At 47.4% G+C, this 27,613-nt stretch overlaps 2 protein-coding genes across 5 annotated transcripts in view; one reads left to right on the top strand and one right to left on the bottom strand.

Annotated features, from left to right (window-relative positions):
* LOC121000602 (pituitary tumor-transforming gene 1 protein-interacting protein-like) overlaps nt 1-392 on the bottom strand; it is a 65,738-nt gene extending 65,346 nt beyond the window's left edge. Inside the window, exon 1 of the mRNA XM_040431134.1 lies at nt 163-392. Coding sequence (XP_040287068.1) covers nt 163-280 — 118 coding nt within the window. The 5' untranslated portion in view covers nt 281-392. The remainder of the gene's footprint in view (nt 1-162) is intronic.
* On the top strand, nt 393-27,613 carry DUS3L (dihydrouridine synthase 3 like). 4 transcript variants are annotated; one of them, XM_040431133.1, is made up of 14 exons: nt 393-452; nt 4,976-5,068; nt 6,330-6,576; nt 8,108-8,665; nt 9,681-9,722; nt 11,397-11,549; nt 16,528-16,644; nt 18,331-18,396; nt 19,584-19,694; nt 22,290-22,386; nt 22,778-22,853; nt 25,716-25,904; nt 26,459-26,587; nt 27,441-27,613. In XM_040431133.1, exons 2-14 carry the CDS (start codon nt 4,977-4,979, stop codon nt 27,511-27,513), a joined length of 1,950 nt encoding a protein of 649 aa, XP_040287067.1. In that variant the 5' UTR covers nt 393-452; nt 4,976; the 3' UTR covers nt 27,514-27,613. The 4 variants fall into 4 exon arrangements, with proteins under 4 accessions (XP_040287067.1, XP_040287065.1, XP_040287066.1 ...); XM_040431131.1 differs by lacking the exon at nt 393-452 and adding an exon at nt 611-687; XM_040431132.1 differs by lacking the exon at nt 393-452 and adding an exon at nt 631-695.

Genomic DNA, 27,613 nt, shown 5'->3' with positions numbered 1-27,613 from the left:
AACCGATGACATCACTTCTCTGAAGAGATAACCGATGACATCACTTCTCTGAAGAGATAACCGATGACATCACTCCTCCCTATACATGACATCAGTGCACTGTAAATCATAGTCACCAATCACTACATCTTTCTATTACAACCCCCTTGGCCGTCTTCTTACGTCTGGTGAGGGGGGCTGGCACCGGAGAGCTGGTCTGTGTCGCCACCATGGCCAGGCTGAGGAGGAGGGGCAGCAGGACCCGGGCAGAGAGATGCTGGAGCCTCATCATATCCTCCATGGCTGTGCCTGTGGTGCCAGGGAAACAATCCTGCGCTGACACACTGTAACACAGAGAGAACAGCAACAACTTCCGGGAGGCTGAGCCCTGCAGCCCTCTGCTTCCTGCGCTGCGGCACCACGTGACACCCCCACCTACTGCTGCAGCCACATGTTTCATCTGCCTTCTGGAAGTAGGTCATGTCTCATGGCTCCCGCAGACCTAGGCAGGCTCCCTCCATGACATTTACAGATCAGATACAGAGAGACATAGAAAATAACGGGCACAGAACGGGAGAGGCAGCGGAACCTTCCGTAGCGGCTTTGTTGCTGCACGGACTGCTATAAAAAGCGTACTTGGACGGGTATGGGGGACTGTAATCGAGGTTGCACCGGAGCGATTTCCTTTCTCTGGCCCGGCGTGGAGAGGTGACGGGGTATGGAGTGGTCAGGGAGGCACAATTAGGGGCTGAGGGGGTCACCCTAATTCAGTGCAGTCCTAAGGGTGACAGCATTTGGGTGCTCATACCCATGTGCTTCTATAGGCTCTGGTAGTGGTCTCCTGCTGCTGTGAAACTAGAGCTTCTAGCATGCCTTGACAGTCTGCAGCTCTGAGGGCATGCTGGGAGTTGTAGTCTGTGCGCAGCTGTAGATGTTTGATCATTTTGCGCGCCGATCCCTTGTTAGACAGCGTTCACATGTGCATCAAGGTTTCTGGATTGTCCTTGCAGCAACCTTTCCGTGATGTCCATGTGCGTCCTGAAACAGACAACCCTAAGGATCACGCTGCAAGAAAGAACAGGTAAGTACTTGCCTGCCTGATCCCGGCCCGGCTGCAGCAGAAATGTCACGTCACGTGACCACTGCGGCCGATCCCTGGCCTCAGAGGTGCACCCCAATAGGCCAGTGATTGCCAACATGTGACGTTACCACTGCAGCTGGGGACATAGAGCTGTGCCGGGAGATCCAGAGCAACGGGATCGGGCAGGTAGGTTCGCCTTTCTCCTTTGCAGCTTGATCCGGAGGTTTCATCCGACACCCGGGACCCTGAGGATAGGTCATCAATATCAAATTCCTGGAAAACCCCTTTTAAGAACATCCATCAGCAGATTTGTACCTATGACACTGGCTGACCTGTTCCATGTGCGCTTGGCAGCTGAAGACGTCTGTGTTGGTCCCATGTTCATATGTGCCCCCCGCATTGCTGAGAAAAATGAACATTTAATATATGCAAATGAGCCTCTAGGAGCAACGGGGGCGTTGCCGTTACACCTAGAGGCTCTGCTCTCTCTGCAACTTTGACATGACCAGGTGTGATGAAGTTTACACTGCCTGGTCCTGTCACAGTGCAGAGGGGGCAGCAGTTGCAGAGAGAGCGGAGCCTCTAGGTGTAATGGCCACGCCCCCATTGCTCCTAGAGGTTCATTTGCATATAATAAAACCAGGACTGTGGAGTCGGGGGAAATTTTGGGTACCTGGAGTCGGCAAAAAATGAACCGACTCCGACTCCTACTAGATTTAAATTGGAATAAAATAAAAAAAAAAGCAAGTTTAAATGTCCCAATTCACAAAAAGTTATAATTAATTACCGTATTTTTAGCCCTATAAGACGCACCTGCCCATAAGACGCACCTAGGTTTTTGAGGAGGGAAATAAGAAAAGAAAAATTATTTTTTTTGAACTAATGGTGGTCTGTGGATGGCACTGTTATGGGGGATCATTGTGGGGGCATCTGTGGATGACACATATATAGCATCTTATGTGTCATCCACAGATTTTCCCCCCCCCCCCCCCCCTTCCAATAACAGTGTCCCTGTGTAGTGAATGGGGGCCGGCATCTGTTTCTGTAATGGCAGCCGGGCCCGGTGCCTGCTTCATTCATAAAGTGGGCGGAGCAGGCGCGTGGCGTAGTGAGCTACGCTACGAGCGCCCCCCACCCGGCCTCCTGACTGCCAAGAAGTTAGTAGTAAGTAGTACAGCGCTAGATTTAAGATGATATGAATACTTTAACAATACCCAGAAGTTAGATATGATTATCGTATACTACAGTCAGCGGGGCCCGGTGTAGTAGAATACAGTGACTGCACCGGGCCCCGCTGCCATTACAGAAACAGATGCCGGCCCCCAGCCCCTCCTCCCTCTCAGCCTATTCACCGGACGGTCGCAGCATTCGCCCCCATAAGATGCACTGCTATTTTTCCCCCACTTTTGCGAAAAATACGGTATTTCTCTACTGTAAGAATAAAGGCCAATGCATGCAGTGCGTCACGTTACCGCAAAACTAACACGTGACCATGAAGAAGCGTGCTTTTCAGTTAAGGAGCGGCAATACTTACAGGGAGTGCAGAATTATTAGGCAAGTTGTATTTTTGAGGATTAATTTTATTATTGAACAACAACCATGTTCTCAATGAACCCAAAAAACTCATTAATATCAAAGCTGAATATTTTTGGAAGTAGTTTTTAGTTTGTTTTTAGTTTTAGCTATTTTAGGGGGATATCTGTGTGTGCAGGTGACTATTACTGTGCATAATTATTAGGCAACTTAACAAAAAACAAATATATACCCATTTCAATTATTTATTTTTACCAGTGAAACCAATATAACATCTCAACATTCACAAATATACATTTCTGACATTCAAAAACAAAACAAAAACAAATCAGTGACCAATATAGCCACCTTTCTTTGCAAGGACACTCAAAAGCCTGCCATCCATGGATTCTGTCAGCGTTTTGATCTGTTCACCATCAACATTGCGTGCAGCAGCAACCACAGCCTCCCAGACACTGTTCAGAGAGGTGTACTGTTTTCCCTCCTTGTAAATCTCACATTTGATGATGGACCACAGGTTCTCAATGGGGTTCAGATCAGGTGAACAAGGAGGCCATGTCATTAGATTTTCTTCTTTTATACCCTTTCTTGCCAGCCACGCTGTGGAGTACTTGGACGCGTGTGATGGAGCATTGTCCTGCATGAAAATCATGTTTTTCTTGAAGGATGCAGACTTCTTCCTGTACCACTGCTTGAAGAAGGTGTCTTCCAGAAACTGGCAGTGGGACTGGGAGTTGAGCTTGACTCCATCCTCAACCCGAAAAGGCCCCACAAGCTCATCTTTGATGATACCAGCCCAAACCAGTACTCCACCTCCACCTTGCTGGCGTCTGAGTCGGACTGGAGCTCTCTGCCCTTTACCAATCCAGCCACAGGCCCATCCATCTGGCCCATCAAGACTCACTCTCATTTCATCAGTCCATAAAACCTTAGAAAAATCAGTCTTGAGATATTTCTTGGCCCAGTCTTGACGTTTCAGCTTGTGTGTCTTGTTCAGTGGTGGTCGTCTTTCAGCCTTTCTTACCTTGGCCATGTCTCTGAGTATTGCACACCTTGTGCTTTTGGGCACTCCAGTGATGTTGCAGCTCTGAAATATGGCCAAACTGGTGGCAAGTGGCATCTTGGCAGCTGCACGCTTGACTTTTCTCAGTTCATGGGCAGTTATTTTGCGCCTTGGTTTTTCCACACGCTTCTTGCGACCCTGTTGACTATTTTGAATGAAACGCTTGATTGTTCGATGGTCACGCTTCAGAAGCTTTGCAATTTTAAGAGTGCTGCATCCCTCTGCAAGATATCTCACTATTTTTGACTTTTCTGAGCCTGTCAAGTCCTTCTTTTGACCCATTTTGCCAAAGGAAAGGAAGTTGCCTAATAATTATGCACACCTGATATAGGGTGTTGATGTCATTAGACCACACCCCTTCTCATTACAGAGATGCACATCACCTAATATGCTTAATTGGTAGTAGGCTTTCGAGCCTATACAGCTTGGAGTAAGACAACATGCATAAAGAGGATGATGTGGTCAAAATACTCATTTGCCTAATAATTCTGCACTCTCTGTATACTTTCCATTGTGTTGTGTTCCGCTGTTACAGGGAACGCGACGCCCATGGTTAACCTCGCCTCTCACTGATAACTGATCAAGTAAATATGTTTTTTGCAGGACCAGAGACACTTGTATAAGTGAAGGGAATGGATAGTCAATAATTCAGCTAAGGCGATAAAAACTTGTAAACTCAGATTGTTAGCTTAAACTTTAAACATGACTATGGGATTCTACTGGGGAAATCATGTTTTACAATAAATGCCCCGTCCTGGATCCTCCCACTGCCCGATCTTCAGCAGAAGATCAGAACACAAAGGAGAAGGCAGCAGCTTCCTGGCCAGTAGTTCTGTGGTAATGACATGTATGTTGCCTTTCTTTCCTTCAAGGAATGTAAAAAATACATTCGCATATTAAATACAGAGGAGTCGGAGCATTTATCTACTGACTCCACAGCCCTGAATAAAACATTATTTTTCTCAGCAATGCGGGCACGTAGGAACATGGAACAGGTCAGCCAGTGTCATAGGTACAAACCTGCTGACAGACGCCCTTTATAAAGGGGTTGTCTATTCAGGAGAGTCATGGACGTCCTCGCAGGGCTTCTCCTGGATCCCATCTTTGAGTTAGAACCGCGAGCTATACTGATGCAACCGTGCATGCTTTTATGAATTTAATGAAAATATGGTAAATATAACAAACGGATAGTATTGTATTTTTGTGTGTGTCTATATATATATATATATATATATATATATATATATATATATATAATTTTTTTTTTTTTTTTTTTTCATTGTAATTAAATTCTTGAATATTTTTAAAAATTTCCCCAGAATGGCAGAAGAAGGTGACCGGAGTAATGAGAGCAGCAGAAAGGAAACTGTGGCTGCAGATCCTAATAGAGGAGTTGCTGCTATTAAACCTCAGTAAGTGTTATTGTGGATGTTAGGGTGTATAATGTCACTGCCGTCTATACGCCACCTGTATGAAAAACAGTGAAGCTGTCGCTATCAATCTGTATCAGCGGCAGGAGCAAGTATTGGGGAAGGGGGGGTTAACCAGGCTGTATAAAAATGGTGGCATCCGAGATCACTGTTGCTTGTGCTTCTGTCCCTCCGTACTACCCACTGTAAGGTAAACTTCACCCTGTCAAAGACTAAGGGGCACATTTATTAAGACCGGCGTTTTAAATGCTGATCTTAATAACCCCTATAGCTGGCGGTGGATCGGCTGAAGTTATCTGGAGGCGCCGGTCTCTCCATAACTTCGGCGCATCCAGCGCTGGTCCAAATTTTGCTTCCTTGCTGTCTTACATTTATGCCTTATTACCCCCTAAGTGTCCCAACCAAAATTATCGAAATATTGGCGACTACGTTACATATGTCTCCACAAAAAACCTTAGGCACATGGCAGCAAGCTGTAGCCACCATATTGTAACAAGCAGATACATCCTTGTGTCTGAGGCTCCAGGCTTAGCTTGCAGTCCTTGGTGGGTCTTGCTTGGGGGGGGTCACAAACTTTTCTGGTTCAAGGGCCACATTGTCAAATCGAAGTACTGTAATCCCAAGGACCTCAGTAAAACTTATTGGGGTATTCCTAAAAGGAAAATGTATGGGATAGTGACAGGATATACCAGTGATAGTGAACCTTTTAGAGATCGAGTGCCCAAACCGCAACCCAAACCCCACATATTTATCGCAGAGTGCCAACACAGCAATCTAACCTGCATAATACAGTCCAATATAGTATATCTTCCATGTACTTTAGCTATAATAGCCGGCCTACTTTCAGTGTGCTGCCTGTGCCAGTTATAGCGTCCCCTGTGCTGATGAATAGAAGGAAAAGTCTAAGGCATATTGGTACACCATAGACGTTTTCCAGGGCATGGGTGCCCACAGAGAGGGCTCTGAGTGCCGCCCCGTGCCATAGGTTCGCCACCACTGGGATATACCATAAGTGTCTGATAGGTGTGGCTCCCGTCTGTATGACCCGCTCTGGTCTTGGGAACGGGCCCCGTCTCCTGCTGGGAATGGAGTGGTGGCTGCGCATGTGCGGCTCTCTCCAGTCACTGCTGGAAGACTTCCGAAGATAGCCAAGCAAGTTCACAGGGATGCTCGCTGTCACATGGCTCCACTACTTTGTCAGCTCCTAGGATTGACATGACCTTTCTGTGCTTCATTAATGCAGGTTTTTAACGACAAAGGATGAATTCCATGCGTATATAGATGCAGATGGTAAAGAAAACCCAGAGGGATCAGTCGATTCTGAGCAGTGCAAGGACGATGATGAGAGTAACTATGCGGCCGAACCTCCAGAAAAAAAAGCAAAATGGGACGAAGGGGACAAGAAGAGGGGGAGGGGGCAGAACAAGAGTCGTCCACATGTAAAATATCACCAGCTAGAGCAGAATCCGCTGTGTCCTTCTATTGTACAGGTATGGAGGGGCTCCAGTGAAATGGAACATTACAGAGAAATCAGTCAGTTATTCCTCATATGTCCTTAAAAGTAGAAGAGAGGGCTGCTGGAAAATTCCTCTTTGTAGAGTACAGCATCTTCAGGGTACAGGAAAATGGAGCCGCCTACACCTGATGTCCAAAAGAGTGGCTCATCCTGGTACAAAGAGGAGTGGAGCGGTGACGCGGGGCAACACTTGGAGAGAGGAACATAGCTCTGTGGGGCCTCAGTGGGAGGGGGGGGCCTCAGTGGCAGGGAGGGGTACGGCTCTGTGGGGCCTCAGTGGCAGGGAGGGGTGCGGCTCTGTGGGGCCTCAGTGGCACGGAGGGGTGCGGCTCTGTGGGGCTTCAGTGGCAGGGAGGGGTGCGGCTCTGTGGGGCCTCAGTGGGAGGGAGGGGTGCGGCTCTGTGGGGCCTCAGTGGCAGGGAGGGGTGCGGCTCTGTGGGGCCTCAGTAGCAGGGAGGGGTGCGGTTCTGTGGGGCCTCAGTGGGAGGGAGTGGTGGGGCTTCAGTGGCAGGGAGGGCTGCGGCTCTGTGGGGCCTCAGTGGGAGGGAGGGGTGCGGCTCTGTGGGGCCTCAGTGGCAGGGAGGGGTGCGGCTCTGTGGGGCCTCAGTGGGAGGGAGGGGTGCGGCTCTGTGGGGCCTCAGTAGGAGGGAGGGGTGCGGCTCTGTGGGGCCTCAGTAGGAGGGAGGGGTGCGGCTCTGTGGGGCCTCAGTGGGAGGGAGGGGTGCGGCTCTGTGGGGCCTCAGTGGGAGGGAGGGGTGCGGCTCTGTGGGGCCTCAGTGGGAGGGAGGGGTGCGGCTCTGTGGGGCCTCAGTGGGAGGGAGGGGTGCGGCTCTGTGGGGCCTCAGTGGGAGGGAGGGGTGCGGCTCTGTGGGGCCTCAGTGGGAGGGAGGGGTGCGGCTCTGTGGGGCCTCAGTGGGAGGGAGGGGTGGGGCCTCAGTGGGAGGGAGAGGTGGGGCTTCAGTGGGAGGGGTGGGGCTTCAGTGGGAGGGAGGGGTGGGGCCTCAGTGGGAGGGAGGGGTGGGGCTTCAGTGGCAGGGAGGGGTACGGCTCTGTGGGGCCTCAGTGGGAGGGAGGGGTGCGGCTCTGTGGGGCCTCAGTGGGAGGGAGGGGTGCGGTGTGACTTGGAGAGGGGATCATGGTGCCAAGGGGGTTGTCGCTTGGAGAGGGGAGCGAGGCTATGGTGCATGAAGCTCTGTACTGCACTTCAGAGGCGCACTACTAGACAATCTGTCGGGGTATACACTTTAGTGATACAGAGACTGCTCTGCTTGTGATACAAAGATTCAGTTGTGTTTTGACTATGAAGCGCCCTCTGCCTGTGGCACAATACATTGAATATGGTTTTGTAAAATGAGACTTAGACCAGTGTAATGGGAGGGACAGTGATGTTTAATACAGTTTTTTTAATGTATTCTACACTCCTGATAAGTCACCATAACTTGCACCGATTAACTCCCGTCTGTCATACAATTCACTTCTGCATGTTGTTCTTGTCTCACAAACAGGAACGCGCCAGTAAATGTTTCTACGGAAACAAATGCAAGTTTCTGCATGACCCTGAGAAATACATGTCCGTGAAGCTTGAAGACATCGGACCTAAATGTTATCTGTACGAGACCTTGGGCAAATGCATATACGGGATCAGCTGCCGCTTTGCCAAATCGCACTTGGGCGACGGTTATAAAAATCTAATAAACGAGGAGCTGGTGAAACAACGGGAAGGAAAAGTGGTGGTGAGGAACAATCTGGACAAGAACGTGCAGACGCAGCTGCGCAAGAAGAAGTATAACTTTGAGAAATCTATGGAGTACCTGAAGTATTTGTACGAATACCGAAAAAAGAGCTGGAATAAGGAAAAGAAAGCGGGGGTGAAGGGTGAGTCCCAGGGGAACACGCAGGAGGATGCTGCGCCTAGAGGAGGAGACCTTGATGTGCGCGTGGACACTGCAGGGGGCGCAAAGGGTTCAGAAGAGGCCCAGACTGCGCAGGAGGCCACATTGGTGAATATGGGAGCTATAACAGATGAAGATGTTATAAAACTCAGGCCATGTGAGAAGAAAACGGTGAGGACCCAAAAATGTCTTTAATTACGAAGTAATGTACTTTTGATGACCTGAAGTTGGAACGTGGATTTAGGCTACATTCACACGACGCCTGATGACCATTTTCAGAACCTTTGCAGTCTGTGGTTCTATTCACATTCATATTTTATTCCCCTCAATGGGCCATGAATAACGGCTGCTGAAAAAATAGCACACGCCCTGTTTTGTCCGTCTTTGAATGCCCCCCCATGCAGTTGAAGGGGGCCATTCTTAAAGAAGCTCTGTCAGCATGATCAGCCCTATTAAACCAGGCATACTGTATAGTGGGGTTGATCATGCTTAAAATGAGACCTTTCTTTTGTTTTCTATGTTACATACACTACTTACCATGTTGAGAATAGAGGTTTTCTATGCTTAGAAAGCTAACATATATTACAGGTTTATTCTCGGACACAATATATGATCATAAAGATGCCAGTATTATGTAGTATAGAAAACCTCTTCTCAATATGATAAGGTTGTAGTCTGGAAGTAAGTGGTCAGCCTTGCATGCTGATATCCCAGGTTCAGATCTGTTGTGTGAATGTAACATAAAGCGAGGCTCACATCTCGTTTTTACTATCAATTTAACATATACGTTGGGGGGGACAAATGGCATATAAAAGCAAAGCACACCAAGGCGGGGGTCTATTACTCAACGCTCCTGTTCCCGAGTAGCTCCAGCGTCACAGCTCCATCCATTGTGTTGTGGACAGAGCTGGTTACTGCAATATTCACTTCAGTGGGAGCTGCGCTGAAGTTACTAGGTCCATCCACGACACAATGGAAGGAGCTGTATAGTTACGCTGGATGGGAGGTGCCGGATGTCGGACCCCCAACGATCAGATACTGATCACCTATCCTGAGGTTAGGCCGCCAATATTGAAATCCTAGAAACCTCTTCAGTCTAAGAAGCGTTTGTCTAGATGGGTTTAGCCCTTTTAACCAAAGAATATTGATGATATCCAATAATTTTTTTATTTTTTTTCTTGTACAGATTGATTTCCGAGACAAATTGTACCTTGCTCCGTTAACTACAGTAAGTATTGTTTGCATTGAGAGTCTTAATAACGGACTAAGATGTCCGATCCGATTTCCTTTATAATCTCTTCCCACTTGTCTGATATCATTGCTTCTTTTATGGGCCGCGGCAGTTCTTAAAATGGACGGGGAGGGGTTGGATCTGATGTTCCGGTTGTTGCACATCCCTTCTCTTTTCATAGACTTTTGTTTCAGTTCTTCAGCCTGAGTAGGAACATCATTGTACACATTCATAGGCTAGAAACCCTCTACAGCGGAGAGTTTGCTACATTTGTATCCAACCTATTTGATCCTCTGTGAGTTAAAGGTGTTACGTCATCTCGTTTGGTGAGCCCATTCTGGAGATAAGAGCCAGAGTAGGTCCCTGAGGTGGGACTAGTAGCTGTCTGACATTATAGCCATATATCACCAATGTATAAAATGAGACAACCCCTTTAAAGGGGTTATCCTGGAAAAGATATTTATGACTTATCCTGAGGATAGGTTATCAGTATCCGATCTGCAGGGGTGCGACACGCCGATCAGCTGTTTGAAGAGACCTTGAGTGCCGCAGCCTCTTCCTAGGCCAGAGACATCACTGTACATAGAATGTGTGTCGGGCCCATCTACCAACGTCAAGGTGACTTCTGCAGATGGGTGTCTAACACTAACAGAACTGTCTCTCCTGGGCCTAACTTAAGTCTACAATGTTCAGGGCGGTGTAGGAACCAGCGATATTTATACTCTGCTCAGAAGCCCTGGGCAGATCGGAGAAGAGTACCCTCCAAACATACTGCAAGAAAATTTAGACTAGCACATCCAAAGTCACAGGTGCACCTTCACTCATTTACCATGTATGGATGTGCTAGTCTAAATTATCTTGCATCACTGTACATCAGTCATGTGGTCTAGTTGCAGTTCAGCTCCATTCAAGTCAATGGGGCGGAGATGCAATACCAAGCACTGCCACTATACGATGTACGGCGCTGTGCTTGGACAGCTGCCAGGAGCCTGCATCGTTCACCAGAGCTCCAGTGAGCGCAGTGGCTCCCTGAAACAGCTGATCGGTGGAGATGCCGGGACCTAGACCCCCCCCCACTGATGTGATAATTATGACCTATCCTGAGGATACGTCATTATTTTCTTTTCCAGGATCACCCCTTTAAGTCCATAGGCAGCAAACCTCTCCCTCTGTTTCCCACCATTTATCAGGCTGGAGTCCAGGATTACACACATCTCACTTTATCTAGACTGGATTGAAACAGATCCTCAGCTGTAGGAACTGTTAGGGCTCTTTCACACGAGCTCTTTCATCCGCTGCGTGAAAGAGAGCCAAGCCCCGCTCCGGACAGCAGAGACTCGGAGCAGTAACATGATTGATAACGCTCCGTGCCTCTCTGTGATCTTTTTACTACAAAATCACGGTGACAACTTTATCTCACTGTGATTTTGTAGTAAAAAAGATTACGGAGCATAATTAATCATGTTACTGCTCCGTGTCTCTGCTGTCCGGAGCGGGGCTTGGCTCTTTCACGCAGCGGATTCCACGCACGGCATCCGCTCGTGTGAAACAGCCCTTAGGCCTGTATGGGCTTTGCTCCTCTGGGTTTCTTTGTGTAGGAACCGGCATGTATTAGTACAGGCCGTGTGTGCAGGTCACTTACAGCATGTCATTTTCTCTCTTTACAATTAGTGCGGGAATCTTCCATTTAGAAGAGTATGCAAGCAGTATGGCGCAGACATCACGTGCGGAGAGATGGCTATGTGTACCAGCCTCCTCCAAGGCTTTCCTTCAGAATGGGCTCTGTTGAAAAGACATCACACTGAGGATCTGTTCGGCGTTCAGGTGCTTTTATTTTTATTTTACTCACTTTTATAGCGCTGACCTATTCCGCAGCACTTTACAGACATTAGCCACACTTGCTGTCCCCGATGGGGCTCACAATCTAAGTTCCCTATCAGTATGTCTTTGTAGTGTGGGAGGAAAATGGAGAACCTGGAGGAAACCCACGCAAGCACGGGGAGAACATACAAACTCCATGCAGATGTCGTCCTTGGTCAGATTCAGACCCAGGACCCCAGCGCAGCAAGGCACCAGTGATCTATGGCCGCAGAGGAGTGTGATCACTGTGTATCTGGCTGGTGCCGTTAAAGCTTCATGAACCCCCCCAGCTTAGGTGTAGGGGGGCTGTATGTCGCTTCTGCTGTCCGACCTAATTGGGCTTACCAAGGAAACCATGCCTGTCAGGGGTCCTACTGCACACGACTATCAGCTCTGTGGTCAGTAAAACGCTGATCTCTGCTATGTGCATGCCAACTTTTTTTTTCCATTTCATCCACCATGACGGTTGACCGTTGACCTCCTGTAGGGGCAGGAACACAGAGAGAGTGCGTTTAAATTACCCCTCCTACCCTCTCCCCTCAGGGTTTCCTGTCCCTACAGGGGTCAGGTCAGAGAGAGGCCTCTCTCATGTGGGAGGTGAAGAGTTTATTTTTATTCCAGGATGGGTCTATCGGGGGCTGGGAACCCTCCTTAGATCTACCTGTGCAGCGTCCTAGATCCCTCTGTCCTCCTGCGGCTTGTGCTAATGCTGGGCAGAGGTAATATATGCGCTGCTCTGCCGCAGCCTCCACATGCTACATCTAATGCCCGGAGCTCTCTTCCCCTCCGTGGGGAACAAGCCGGGCGGTTCTCCCCAGAAGTCTGGGGGTGAGGTACTAAGGGCCGCGCGCACACTCTGGCGTGTGCTACGGCCGCCATGAAGGGAGTCACGTGACAGGCATCATGGAGGTGGCGGAGTTCGGTCCGGCACCCTCCGGAAGTGTGGGAGGGCCGGAGAAATCGCGTCAGACGCCGGCATTATGCTCAAAAGTGCGAACAGGCAGCAGAAGAACGGCATTGTCCGTTCAGCATGTCTGCAGCAGCAGCAGCATCGGGACGTATGGAGAACCCAGACCCCCTCCCCCGCAGTGGCTCCTTCTGTGAGTTCCCCAAAGAAAGGGGAGATAAGTTATTTATTTATACATGTACTCTGCAGTATAGTAATGCATGGTTGTTCTATCTGACTCTCTTAAATGGGGTAAAGAGTCAAAGACAAAACTCAGATCTCTAAAATGTGCTACTTGCACAAAAATGATGTAAAGATTCAGGATCTGTTGAAGGAAGAACAACCATCTATTCTATCAGAAGTAAAAAATATGATACAGGAAGAATTAAATCTTCTCTAGCTTCATTGTCGGGCCCTAGCTCATCCCCTGTACCTACTAAAAAACCCAGAATTTCTGTGCCTTCTTCTGATGCCTTCACCCAAATATTTTGGAGAAGAAGACCATCTATGTGAAGGGGAGTTAATTGAGGACGAAAGAAAATATTAATTTACTAAGGAGGAGATGGACGAGTTCCTGAGGGCGGTCAGATCGACAATGGGTATAGAGGATTTACAGAAGCCTATGAGTGTTCAAGATGAGATGTTTGGGGGCTTGAGAGTTAAAAAAGCCAGAGTTTTCCCCATACATGAAAATGTTAGCGACATGATATTGGATGAATGGTTGGATCCTCAGAAGAGGTTGGGAGTCTCCAGAGACTTCAGAAACCGTTTAGTGTTTGATGCCTCAGAGTCTAAAATATTAGATGAGACGCCAAAAAATGACATCCAGGTAAAGTAGTCAAAAAGACTTTGCTACCTTTTGAGGACTCCTCACAGCTACGGGATCCTATAGACCGTAAAGCAAATTGTCTGCTGAAAAAGGCCTGGGTAGCTTCCGTGTATGGCGTTCAAACAAACATTGCAGCCACTTCAGTCGCAAGATCGACGTATCTTTTGGTTTAACGAGCTTGAGGAGCATTTTAAAAAATAAGTCGCCGAGTGAGGAATTAATAAATTCCATCCCTCTCTTAAAACCAGCTTCGGTAAGATTGGCCGCTAGGGACGGGGCCCTTTCTAACTCCGCTAGGCACGCCTTATAGATGAGGTCCTGGTCGGGAGATAAAACGTCAAAATTATGCTTTATAGCCTTTTCTGGCGAGTGTGTTTTCGGCCCTGTTCTCGATAAAATATTAGAGAAAGCGGCAGATAAAAAGAAGGGGTTCCCTGAGGATAAAGAGGAGAAACTGCCCTTTCGTCAGTTTAATCCCCAGTATAGATCCTTCAGGGCTAAAGGAGCTACCTGAAAGGGGGTAGAGGTAGAGGGTTCCTCTTTAACCTTCAGAACCGTCCACAGGACAAACAATGAAACCAGAGTGGGGGGAGGCTGAAATAATTTCTTCACCAGTGGGAGAACATAACCAGCGTTACAAAATAGAGCTCTCCTCAACTCCCTCTCACAGGAGTCGGATTACCTCTCATGCGGCACCTGTTAAAATCTGGATAGGTATTCAAAGCAAAAGTCATTATACCGGTTCCACAAAAAAGAACAGTGATTTATTTCTCGGGGGGAAAAAAAAAAAACCAGATGGGTCCTTCCGTACAATTTTATAAATCTAAAAGATCCAAACAAGAGAATCATAAACAAAAATTTCAAGATGTCGATCCTCCACAATACCATTGATTCAGGAAGGTTCATTCATGACGACGTCAGTAGTTCTGAAAGTCGCATATTACCATCTTCCAATACACAAAAACTATCAGAAATTTCTAACATTTGCTATAAAAAATGCAGCGGGTACAATTTGTCACTTCCAGTTCACCGCACTGCCATTCGGCTTTTTAACTGCACCAAGGATCTTCACGAAGTTGGTAGTGGAGATGATGGCCTTCTTCAGAGAGGAAGGTTTAACAATTATTCCTTATCTAGATGACTTGCTGGTAATAGGAAGGACAGAAGCAAAAACTCGCAGAGACATGGAATTATTTATAGAAAATCTAGGTTGGTTAGTCAACAGGAAGAAATCCTTTCTGAAACCAGCAACAAGAAGAACGTTCCTTGGTATTCTTCTAGATTCGGTTGCGAAAACTTCGTCTCTGCCGGAAGAGAAGATATCAGACCTGAAGAAGAAAATAACAGGGTTCCAGTCTCATCAGTCCTGTTCAATAAGAGAAGCAATTAGAGTTCTAGGTATCATGATTTCATGTATAACTTCAATGGCCTGGGGTCAGGCGCACACAAGAGTATACCAGTCTTGGATCCTAAAAAATTGGGACAGGAATCCATTGTCCATAGACAAGAAAATACTCATTCCCATATCGGTGAAGTTAAACTTGAACTGGTGGAAAAAGAGACTGAACCTACAGCAGGGAATTCTTTGGCACAAATATCCAGACGTTATAATCCGGACACGCCAGCAAGGATGGTTGGGGTGCGATAAAAGGAAACCAAGCTTTTCAGGTCCTTTAGCCGGAAGAGATGGCTTCAGTCTCCTCAAATTTCCGAGAAGCAGATTACTGAAGCAGGAAAACCCTGGATCCAGGAGAATGGTCCCTAAACTCACTGATATTTCAAAATATAACAACAAAGTGGGGGACTCCAGAAATCGAACTTTTTTTGCTTCAAAAGAAAATGCAAATTTTCAGAAATTCTGTTCCCTAAATCCCAGAGACAATCCGTGGGCGGTAGATGCCTTCTCCCTGATATGGAACTAGCTTATGCCTTTCCACCCTTTCCTCTAATAGCCAAGACAATTTAGAAGATACTTCGGGACCTGGTGACAGTAATCCTAATTACCCCTTGCTGGCCCAAGAGGTGTTGGTTCCCGGTTCTAAAACAGATTTCAATAAAAGAACCCTGGATATTGCTTCACCAGGAGGACATTCTTAGACGGGGACCGGTTTCCAAACCCAAAATTCTTCAGACTAGCAACTTGGACCCTGAGGGCAACATCCTTAGACAACAGGGCCTCTCTGACAGAGTAACCAGTACCCTTAAAGCTAGCCTGAAGAAGGTTACTTCCGCTATTTACCTTTTAAGATCTGGAAAAAGTTCTGTAGCTGGTCAGGGGATCCAACTCCTAATAGATCAAAACCAGTCATTCAGAGGATCCTAGATTTTTTTACAGCAGGGTCTGGATCTGCGTCTTAGACCCAGAACCTTAAGGGTTCCGATATCCACAGTAAGTATCTTTTTCGATACCAAACTTGCGGACTATCATTGGACTAGGAGGTTTATGACAGCAGCATCTAGATTAAGACCTTCCATAAGACCCTTAATAGACAGTGCTACCTGAGTGTCCCACACTAGTCTGAAGCAGGGGACCCTCCAGTCCCGGCATATAAAGAGGACCTCTCATCTCTCCTAACGGGTCTGTTTTGGCAACTACTTGCATTCACCATGTAATAGCGATTCTAGTTACATATGAACTTATGAATTACTAGCAGTCTGCAATGAAGGTTTGTTGCTGGTCGGGTTGTGTGCCCTGCACAGTCTGCCATTGGCACCACTGACTGGTTAGTAGAAACTGCAGGGGACAAATCCCCAGCTGGTAACCCTCAGATGGACTTTTATTGCAAACTACTGGCAATTCGCTCATAGCTTCTAATATGAATAATAGAGGAATGGCGCAACGTCATAAGAGTAGATGCTCCAGAATTGTTGTATGGGGAATGCAAGTAGTTGCCACAGCAGACTTGTTAGGAGAGGGGAGAGGTCCTCTAATGTTTTGATTGCTCTGATCAAGAGGGACCACAGGGTGATCAAAGGTGATGTTCCCGTTCTCTCGGGTCACTGGTTTACCCATGATGCAGTTGAGGTGTTAGTTTTTAGACTATGCATTGTGCTTCTTAGCCGTGTTTATAAGGTAGATAAGTTTCTCAAGGCGGCTCAACATCTCGAGCTTCGCTGTATTGCTTGATCTTTAGCAGTAATCTAGGTGTTTTACTTGTTCCCTGCAGCTAGAGGGCGCCTTCCCTGACACCATGACCAAATGTGCAGAGATGCTCAACAAAACCATTGAGGTTGACTTTGTGGACATTAATGTTGGCTGTCCGATCGACTTGGTCTATAATAAGGTAAGGGTCTGTTTCTCAGGTACATTTTAAACTGTGTAAGCGTTATTATTATTTTTTTTCAGTTTTTTTGTGTCCGCATTCCCGTTATAGTCATTACTTGTGTTCTTCATAAATTATAACAATTGTGGAGCATCTTTTCTTAGAACTCAGAGTTGTGCTGTTCCTATGTTATTCCTCCTGGAAATATATCAATAAAATGAAAACTGGATGTCACCGTTTCCTTTGTTGAAGGTGTGTGCCCACTCTTCTATAATCAGACTGTCTAGGGGCACATCACATTGACCAGGAGAATAGTGGCACCCAATTATCTTCATACATTTCCAGGAAGATGAATAGATGAAAGGGTTTCTGTCACCAGAATTAACCCTATTAAGCTAGCTGACACTAGCGATGTACTAATGTCAGCTAAACCTAACTAGCCTATTCCTACTTTTATCTGTGCCCCCGTTACGCCAAAAGTCTAACTTTCATAATATGCTAGCCAGCCTCTAGGAGACGGGGGGGCGCTGTTCCTGTTCCTAGAGGCTCCATTCTCCCACCTTTGTTGCCTCCCTCCAAGTCCTGATTGACAGCGCCAGGCAGCGCTCACATCTGTCTGCCAGCCCTGAGCTCTGGTGAAATCTTGCACCGTTCAGTATTCAGCGCAGGCGCGGTGAGGAAGCTGGCAGCCTGCGAGCACCTTTCAGTATTTGGCGCTGGTGCGGTGAGGGAAAGACGCTCGCAGGCTGCCAGCTTCCTCACCGCGCCTGCGCTGAATACTGAACGGTGCAAGATTTCACCAGAGCTCAGGGCTGGCAGACAGATGCGAGCGCTGCCTGCCGCTGTCAATCAGGACTTGGAGGGAGGCGACAAAGGTGGGAGAACGGAGCCTTTAGGAGCAGGAACAACGCCCCCCCAGCTCCTAGATGATAATTAGCATATTATAAAAGTTAGATTTCTGGCGTAATGGGGGCATAGATAAAAGTAGGAATAGGCTAGTTAGGTTTAGCTGACATTAGCACATCGCTAATGTCCGCTAGCTTAATAGGGTTAAATCTGGTGACAGAAACCCTTTAATGTAGCTGCGAGAAGTGTGCTCAGGGTTTTCAGCCCTTACACGTAGTATTGTCATGGCTTCTGTTTCTAACTAGAGCCCTGGCAGCTATGACTGATCACATTGACTTGGGCGCCATCATGGTTCCAGTATTTTTGGCAGCAAGAATATTGATGCACACTACATTATTTTTGTCTTTAGAGGATTTCCAGCTTTAGTTTTTCTAAAACTGGAAATCCTCTGACAGGAGCCGAAAGAGTGACGTCTCGGATACACAATGCCATACAAGTCGGATATTTTGCAGCGAACTGTGCTGTTCCTCGCAGAGCCATGCAGTAAAATAGTGTGCGTGTGTTTTAATTTTAATTTTTTTAACATTGGCATCTGAGTGGCAGACGATACCCAGTGGCATCGGTTTAAACACACATCTCAGGGATTTCTTTGGGGCAAGCAGTGTGGATAAGCAATCTTTATATACTGCCATATGTGTAAACATCTCCACAGTCTATGGTGTGGCCATAGATAGAGGGGCGTCTTTCTGAATAGAGGAGCATCCTACAAGCTTCAGCAGTGATACTTGACCCGAACACAACAGAGTTTTGTGTCTTTTTATATTAATGAGAATAACTCTACCTTTTCCCTCCGTTATATAGGGTGGAGGATGTGCTTTAATGTCCAGGGCAACCAAATTTGAAGACATTGTGAGAGGAATGAACTTGGTAAGTGTGGAGGAACCTAACTGTTCAAAGAAACCCTGTCTGGTCTGATCTTCTACTTCTTTTAGTATGTGGACCCCTGACCAGCACACTTGCTTTGTTTTCAAAACCATGGGTATTCTTCTGGAGCTGACCCCCATTCGTGACTGTTATGACTTCCACTCTTCTGGGAAGGCTTTCTACTAGATGTTGGAGGGTGTCTGTTGGAATTATTACCCATTCATCCAGAAGAAGGTCAGACGTTGGAGGAGAGGGCCTGGCTCACAAAATCCATTCTAGTTCATCTCGTAGGTCAGGGCTCTGTGTGGCCCCGCCATGCTTTTGTGGACTGGGGCACAGTCACTCTAGAACAGAAAAGGGCCTTCTCCAAACTGTTCCCACAAAGGTGAAGTGGACAGTTCTCTGAACTGTCAAGTAGAGGACAGGCGGAAGGTGTCTTCTCGGTATGCCCTCTCGCCCAATGGAGCCCCCATTATGTCATCGTCACAGGTTTTTCCTTGCAACAGCATGATTATAGAAGCAGCGACTTTTGACCTTTTTTTTTTTTTTACTTTATATGGCCAGGGAATGGAATATTGGTTTGACATTTAAAGGGGTTTTCCAAGATTTTGATACTGATGACCTATCCTCAGGATAGGACTTCAGTACCTGATTGGTGCGGGTCACACACCAGAGATCCCCACCGATCAGCTCTTTGAGAAGGCACCGAATGGGGCTGAGCGCTGCGATACCAAGCATACCCGCTGTACAATGTAAGACGATGTGGAGCGCTGCTGCCTTCTCTGATAGGAGGATAGGTCATTAGTATCAAAACTCGGAAAACCTCTAACTTTCTTTGGATGGAAAGAGGCTAAAGGTTTCCTTAGGTTAAGGTCATCGATATCATGTCGGCGGGGGTCTGACTCCTCTGGCACCACTGCCATTCGGCTCCTTTTACTAGCTGCCTTGCTGCACAGTCGTGGCTGTACCTCAGTCCTGACTGTAGGCTACATGCAAGCGACTATATGCATTTTATGGTCTGCATTCTATGCGGACGGCATCAGTGTACTGTCAACGTTGGTTGCATCCCCATAGAAATGAATGGGTCAGTATACGATCCACAAAAAAGTGGAGAAAAACGTGGTCGTGTGGATGAAGCCATTTCCTGATGTTTTAAAATAATAACTTTTTGATCCTCTTCATCCTCGCAGGTTCTGGACGTGCCCCTCACCGTGAAGATCAGGACTGGGGTTCAGGAAAAAGTCAACTTGGCTCATAAACTGATTCCAGAGCTGCGGGACTGGGGGGCGTCACTAGTCACTGTGAGTCTCCTCCTTTATAATGAATCCTGGGCATCAGACGTAGCGGGCACAGAGCGGCTCGGCTCATTATCATCATATTAAATAGAATTGGATTAATGAACATCTCGGTGATTCTTACTAGATCTGAATGTTTTCTCAGCCTTTCTTGATGTCCTGTAGGGTAATTGTATTCTAGTATTAATAGAAATGAAGCTTTTCCATGGCGCACACACTTCTCCCATGCCCACAGGATGGGGAATACGATTTGAATGGAGCCAGGGGGTCACACACGTCCGCTGCCACTCCATTCAACTCCATGAGCACTTCTACTCAATCCTACTCTAGAATAAAAGGACCCCAGTTTTTGTGGTCCACGGGGCCCCACTGGTTGGACCCCTGCTAATCAGACCCTCATCTCCTACCCTGTGGATAGGGATTAATTGTTTGTCACGGGAAAACCCATTTGAAGGAATATTCAAAGAACAGGAAGAGCGAAGGGAGATGAGGCACGTGCGCACTCTCCTCATACAGCTGGGTGTCGGACCACCGCCAAAATATTAAGCCCGGAGAACCCCTTTAAAGCTTATTCTTTGTCTAATACGATTTCCCAGTGAACTTTCTGCATCAATTTTTGGTATGGTTGACAAGATCTCTGCTTGCTGTAATTTATAGGAACACTTATTGATTGCTTCGTGCGGATGGGAATGCAAATGTCTTTTAACAAGGTGTGCACCCATGTCCATCTTGTGATCAGGACAGAAAATGTTTGCACTCCTTTACCATTCTGCCTTTAAGCAGGGGTTAAAGGGGTCTTCTGGGCTGCAGATATTGATGAATTCTTGTTAGGTCGTCGCCAGCCACTGCATGTAGCTGATTGGACCCCGACTGATCTGGTATTGGTGACCTTTCCTTGGAATAAGTCGTCAATATCGGTAGCCTGTAAAACGCCATTAATATGTTGAATGCCCTCTCTTACCTTTTTTCTAAGGGGCAACTCTGCTTTTATGAATGCAGAACGTTCTGTCCTGTTACATCAGCGCCTTTCCAGACATGTCTCTTTAGAAAAATCTCGTACTCTCCGTAATCCGACAATTCGGAATCAACCTTACTTACAAACCTTTGTGTGCTGTGCCATTCCTCTGTTACTCCTCCTGGAATTACAGGACTAAACAGACAATTGGTTGTTATAGTTCCCTTTGTGTCAGCACCAGGCATCCTCAAACTGCGGCGGCCCTCCAGCTGTTGTAAAACTACAACTCCCACAATGCCCTGCTGCAGGCTGATACCTGCATGCTGGGAGTTGTAGTTTTGCAACAGCTGGAGGGCCGCAGTTTGAGGATGCCTGCTCTACACAGTATGACTCTTACAACACTGACTGGATGGAGTCAGACTGTGTAGCAAGTCACCTGTATGGGTAATGGAAGCACCCGATCGCCAGTTCATACGTTTCCAGTAAGAAGAACATAGCAGAGATCTAAGTTATGCCATTGTTATTTTATGGGGAATACAAGTATTTATTAGAGCAGACAAGATGGGAAAGTTAACCCCCTCCAGACCATGTCACTTGGGTATACAGAGGGCGAGTCTGCAAAACTGCCTTGTATTTACGGTCCCTCTATCCCCGACTATCACGGCGTTCTACAGCAAGAGGAGACTAGCTGTAATTAACAGCCGCTGATACTGGGCTCGTGGACCAGTGGCACCTGTTATAACCCCTTTCGGAGCACACCATGCAAATTAATGACTAATGGCATAGTAGCTGGCAGCAGTTAAAGGGATTGTCTCACTTCAGCAAATGACATTTATCATGTAGAGAAAGTTAATAGAAGGCACTTACTAATGTATTGTGATTCTCCATATTGCTTCCTTCACTGGCAGGATTCATTTTTTCCATCACATTATACACTGCTTGTTTCCGTGGTTACAGACCACCCTGCAGTCCATCAGTGGTGGCTGTGTTTGCACACTATAGGAAAAAGCACCAGCCTATGTGAGCTCCCATGGTCCCGGCCGCCAGAGAAGCCGGTACTTTTTCCTATAGTGTGCAAGCACGGACACCGCTCCTGGATTGCAGGGTGGTCGTAACCATAGAAACGAGCCGTGTATAATGTGATGGAAAAATAAATCCAGCCAGCTAAGGAAGCAATATGGATAATAACAATACATTAGTAAGTGCCTTGTATTAACTTTCTCTACATGATAAATGCCACTTGCTGAAGTGAGACGACCCCTTTAAGTTATCCCCTATCTGTATTTTTATTTTTTGTGTGTAATTGGATGATTGTTGTCTATGTACAGAGGCTGCATCTAAAACTAAGGGAGGAAGATCCATGTAAAGCTAACCTAAAGGGGATGTGCAGTGGTTTGATACTGATGACCTGTCCTCAGGATGGGTCACAGATATCAGATTGGGGGTCTGACTCCGGGCACCCCCACCCATCAGCTGTCTGAAGAGGTAGCAGCGCTGGTGCGAATGCTGCTGCCTCTTCCGAATGACCTGCGTGTCGTCTCATGGCCAGAGATGGAGGAGATGGCTATTTCCTAGATGTAATAGATTGTGACATTAGTGCAGAGAAGGTGATTCTGTCCTCATGGCTTTTTCATCTTTCATTTCAGCTGCACGGACGATCCCGGGAGCAGCGCTACACAAAACTCGCAGACTGGGAGTATATTAAACAGTGCGCTAAAATTGCTGATCCAATGCCCCTTTTTGGTGAGTTGATCCCGATTCTGCGCACATTGTCGATGATCACATTTGGGCCGCCACAGACAGATCTTACCTTGGCTAGCCCGTGGCCCTCTAGCCGTGAGAAAAAGTACAACTCCCATTATGTTTTCCTGCAGAGTCATAGGTTGGAAGCCGCTGCATTACACTTTTCCTTTCAGCTTGGCCATCACAGCTTGATAAAAGGGTTATAAAGGGATATGCCGTAGGTCCAGCCTCCACCATCTTGAGATTGAAGGGGCCACAGCACTGATTTCTAAGCGTTCATAGCCATGAATCTGCGCAGGAATCTGCACCACTGCTCCAAGTCACTAAGAATATTTAATGAATCAGATTCTGTTAGAATAATGAAGCCATGATATAAATACTTTTCTTACAGGTAATGGCGATATATGCTCTTTTGAGGATGCAAATCGAGCCTTGGAGACTGGAGTGTCGGGGATCATGGTGGCCAGGTCAGTCCTTGTTGTTTAAATGTATAGGAGAATAATGAAGAGATGACCTTGGGTTATGATATACCGTATTTTTCGGCCAATAAGACGCACCGGCCCATAAGACGCACCTAGGTTTTTGGGGAGGAAAATAAGAAAAAAAAATTTTTGAACCAAAAGGTGTGCTTTTGGTAGGTTTGGAACTAATGGTGGTCTGTGGATGGCACTATTACTGGGGATCTGTGGATGACGCACTGTTATGGGGGGGATCTGTGAAGGATACTGTTACAGGGGGGAATCTGTGGCTGGCACTGTTATGGGGGAATCTGTGGCTGGCACTGTTATGGGGGAATCTGTGGCTGGCACTGTTATGGGGGAATCTGTGGCTGGCACTGTTATGGGGGAATCTGTGGCTGGCACTGTTATGGGGGAATCTGTGGCTGGCACTGTTATGGGGGAATCTGTGGCTGGCACTGTTATGGGGGAATCTGTGGCTGGCACTGTTATGGGGGAATCTGTGGCTGGCACTGTTATATATGTGCCATCCACAGATTTCCCCCCACCGCTCCAGTGCTGCAGTATACAAATATAAAATGTCTCATTCAATTAAAAGTGATTAAACATGCCCCCTCACTCCTAATATTACCGGCCGCCAGCTCCTCCTCCCAGTCCCTCCCCGCTCGCTCATACATCGCAGCCTGCGATGTAAAATTCTCAGCATTCGCCCCATAAGGCGCAGGGGCGTTTCCCCTCCCCCATTTGGGGGGGGGGGGGTTGCGTCTTATGGGGCGGAAAATACGGTATTCTCCACAGCCATGGTAACTTCACTTTGTCTTCAATTTACAATTGGGCCGCCAGTACTGATCTGTGGAACATGCCGTTAGCTGGAAGACCCAACTACTCAGAATGTGCCTTTTAAGGTGGCCAGACACATGAGATGTACAGTACGTCAGTTGAACCCACTGGTTTTGGTGGTAAAGGCCAACCATCTAATGTGTATGGGGGTTTTACCGACTCTCTTGACAGCAGACGTCAGTATTTCAGCGGCCCATTCATTTTGTTCTCAGGGAGGGAGTCTGGCAACAGTGGCCTTCTTTTCCTACCAAGAACACATGCGCGCATGGCCAATCTGATCAGTCGTGTGTGGGGGGATCGGGGGCGATGGCTGTCAGCCGAACAAGCATTTGGCCGATCGCCTTCTTGTGTGAGGCCAAACTTAGGCCAGATACAGTAAATTCAACACGAGAAACTCGCTGCATGTGTCGGTGTGATTTCCCGTTCTGACCTCTACTCCTCTGACGGGTTTGCACAGCATTAAAATGGATTTAGAAGGATGTGTGTCCATGTGAGACCTGGAATCTCTAGTGAATTACACTGACCGCATTATGTCGGTCTAATTCAATAGATTCCACGTCTCGCAGGGACCTACATCCTGAGGGCGCCTTCACATGCGGCAGAGTTTGTGGCAGAACATTCTGTGACTGAAAATCTGTTCCATTCATTTGAATGGGGCAGCAAGCACATGGATTTCTGCAAGCCCAATTCCGGTGAATGGAGCAGATTTTTCAGCCGCGTGTGAAGGCGCCCTTATACATGATTGTAATGCTGTGCTCTGAGTTTCTCGCACTGACCTCTCTCGTCTGTGTCTTAGTCAGAACATGCATGCAGGCAATCAGTGCATGTCACTGGGGACAAGTAAAGCCAAAGGCTGCATAGTGGGTAGTGGTCAGGTCCCTGTACAGTACACTGCAGTGTTACAATGCCTATAAAACATTTCCAAAAACGACATCACCCAGTACAGTACTACAAAGAGGAGCTTGGATCACTGGAATATATAAACCAGTGCAGCACTGCTGCCCCAGAATAAAGTTTGCTCCCTCAACACCTTCCCTTACATGTCTCCCCGCCGGCCACACATCCTTAGCAGAGGCATGAAGCATATACCATATCATGTTAAAGCGATTTTTAAGAAATGATATATTCATGACCTGTCCAATATCTGATTGGTTGGGGGTCCGATATACTACACCCCCCGCCAATCAGCTGTTCAGGAGTACTTCTGATGCTGTGTCCATTGTGTAGGACGGAGTTGGTTGCGGCAGTTACCAGCACCATCCACTACACAATGGACTGGCCTGTGTTTTCCAACCGCTGGAGCTCGGTGGGAACTGATCGACAGGGGCTACGGGGTGTCGGACTCCTACCGATGTGACATTGATGGCCCTGAGTAGTGCAGTGCCCAGCTAGGTTCAAGGAGACCACGCAATTCTTTTTCTTTAGCTAAAGAAAGAGCGGAAAACCCATTTAGCAAGGGACAACTACTGCTGCATGTTACTGGGCGGTACAGAAGAAGTTCCAAAACTACAACCCCTCCGACATCATTTCTGCCCTGCAGTTTCTGGCTAAAGCATCTCCTCGTAGGCTTCCTGTTCTGCTGCACAGAATACTAGTAATACAGAGAGCTCTGTGTTATGTATTGGCGTCTTTCTCCTGCATTTGGACCACTAAGCACCTGAATTATCTGGAAGAAAACAGGTAGGTCTCGGTAATGTGCAGGAAGTCGGAGAAGAGCAGCTTCAACCAATAGCTGCGGAGCAGGAAGTGACGTCGGAGAAGTTGTAGTTTTGGCAACTTCTCTTCTACAGCCTTGGACCTTAAAGTTGTCCACCTTTTTATTAAGTGATGGCCTATCCTCAGAATCCTCCGACACCCCGTACTCTTGCCCTGCACTGGAAGCGGTTAGATCCGTCACCTTTGTAGTGGACTGAGCCTGTCAATGCAGCGCTGCTCCCATTGACTGTACGTGATCCACGGAAATCACTTCATATGGGCAAGTGGCTTTACTGTTGGTTTCCTCTCTTAATACCTGGCGTCTCTTGATTGCAGGGGGGCACTGGTAAAACCTTGGCTTTTCACGGAGATAAAAGAACAGCGCCACTGGGATATCTCCTCCTCGGAGCGGTTTGATATTCTCCGAGACTTTACAAACTATGGACTAGAGCACTGGGGCTCGGACACGCGGGGGGTGGAGAGGACGCGGAGGTTCATGCTGGAGTGGCAGTCCTTCCTTTGCAGGTAATGGGGTGTTTTTTTATTTTATTTTTTCTTTGTCTTATGGTTATGACTGGGCTCTGTTCACATCTGTGCTATGGCTACTGCTCATAGTGGAAACCAAAGCAATGTGCTAGGTAAGAACAGCACCTGGGGCCCTGACCATCATGAGAACAGCGACCCGGATTCCCCTGTTTGGGTAACGTGGCAGTCACGCAGGCACGTTGCGGCTTCATTCAGCTCTATGGGACGGTTGGAGATGACGGAGTACTAGTGCTTGGCTATCTCCAGCAGTCCCGTAAAGTTGCAGGGGACCGTGGTCGTTAGACCCCTAATGATCAGACTCGTTAGTGTCTGTCATGGGACAACCCCTTTAATTAATCATCTGTCGGGCTTCTATTTTGATGACACGCGGTGCTATTCTTGCAGTCAAAGGTAATGGAAGCACAGAACGCAGGTGTGAACATCGCCTTATCTCCCAGCAGAACAAAAGTATTTGCCATGTAGAAATCCTGGTTGGCACCTTTGATTACTCGGATGTGCAACAGATTCTATGCCTTGGTCATCCTATTTGGCAGGTACATCCCAGTCGGTTTATTGGAACGTGTGCCTCAGAAGCTGAATGAGAGACCTCCGTACTATATGGGAAGGGACTACATGGAGACCCTAATGGCGAGTCAGAATGTCTCTGACTGGATAAAGATCAGGTAACGCATAATTCTGCCCCGTGCCGTCCATAACTATAGTGGGGTCAGACCGAGATCTGTCCACATTCCGGCAAAAATTGCAGAGAATTGGCTAGACACAAACCGCCGCACGCTATAGTTTGTGTTTGGCCAATTCCTAGCATTCTCTGCCGGATGACAGTGCCGCTGATGTGAAAGTAGCCTAACATGGATGTCTTGAGTCCTCTAGAGCAGGGATGGCCAACCTGAGGCTCTCCAGATGTTGCAAAACTACAACTCCCAGCATGCCCAGACTGCCAACAGCTATCAGCCTACAGCAGGGCATGGTGGGAATTGTAGTTTTACAACAGCTGGAGACCCACAGGTTGGCCATGCCTGCTCTAGAGTGAGAGAGATGCTCTTTGTACCCACTTTTCATTCTGACAGCCCCCTGTTTAGGATCCTGATCAGTCAGAATTCCTTAAGACAGGCATGCTCAACCTGCGGCCCTCTAGCTGTTGTAAAACTACAACTCCCACAATGCCCTGCTGTAGGCTGTTTGGGCATGCTGGGAGTTGTAGTTTTGCAACATCTGGAGGGCCGCAGGTTGAGCATGCCTGCCCTAAGAGAAACCAAAAGGGGTCCATTTTACAAAACGCTTGTTCAGACACTCTATTACAGGGAATCAGCAACCTCCGGCAGTCCAGCTGCTGTGAAATTACAACTCCCAGCATGCTCCATACACCTGTAGGAGAGTTCCTAGAATAGCAGCAAAGGCATGCATGCCGGGAGTTGTAGCTTTGCAACAGCTGGAGTGCCAAAGGTTGCTGATCCCTGCTCGGTTATGCGAATGTCTTGTTGAGTTGCTTTATCAAAACCTTCTTTTCATTTGCAGTGAAATGTTGCTGGGTCCTGTTGCTCCGAACTTCACTTTCCTGCCTAAGCACAAAGCCAATTCTTACAAGTGAAATGTTTTATTGTGAAGAGTTTTGACTGAACTTTTTTTAGGATTTTTTTTTTAAAAATAAACCTTCAAGGATGTGCATTACTGCAATGCGTTGTTGACTA

This window comes from Bufo bufo, chromosome 5 (assembly GCF_905171765.1).
Source record: "Bufo bufo chromosome 5, aBufBuf1.1, whole genome shotgun sequence".
In the NCBI taxonomy this organism is placed as follows: Eukaryota; Metazoa; Chordata; class Amphibia; order Anura; family Bufonidae; genus Bufo; species Bufo bufo.
Note: the sequence above shows the minus strand (reverse complement) of the source record. Positions and strands in the feature narration are given on the sequence as shown.

Excerpts from the sequence above, each read along its gene's own strand:
- DUS3L (XM_040431130.1), top strand. The coding sequence starts at position 957 with ATGTGCATCAAGGTTTCTGGATTGTCCTTGCAGCAACCTTTCCGTGAT. Across the intron at positions 5,069-6,329 it reads GTTGCTGCTATTAAACCTCA|GTTTTTAACGACAAAGGATG; the intron begins GTAAGTGTTATT and ends TCATTAATGCAG. Across the intron at positions 16,645-18,330 it reads TCGACTTGGTCTATAATAAG|GGTGGAGGATGTGCTTTAAT; the intron begins GTAAGGGTCTGT and ends TCCGTTATATAG.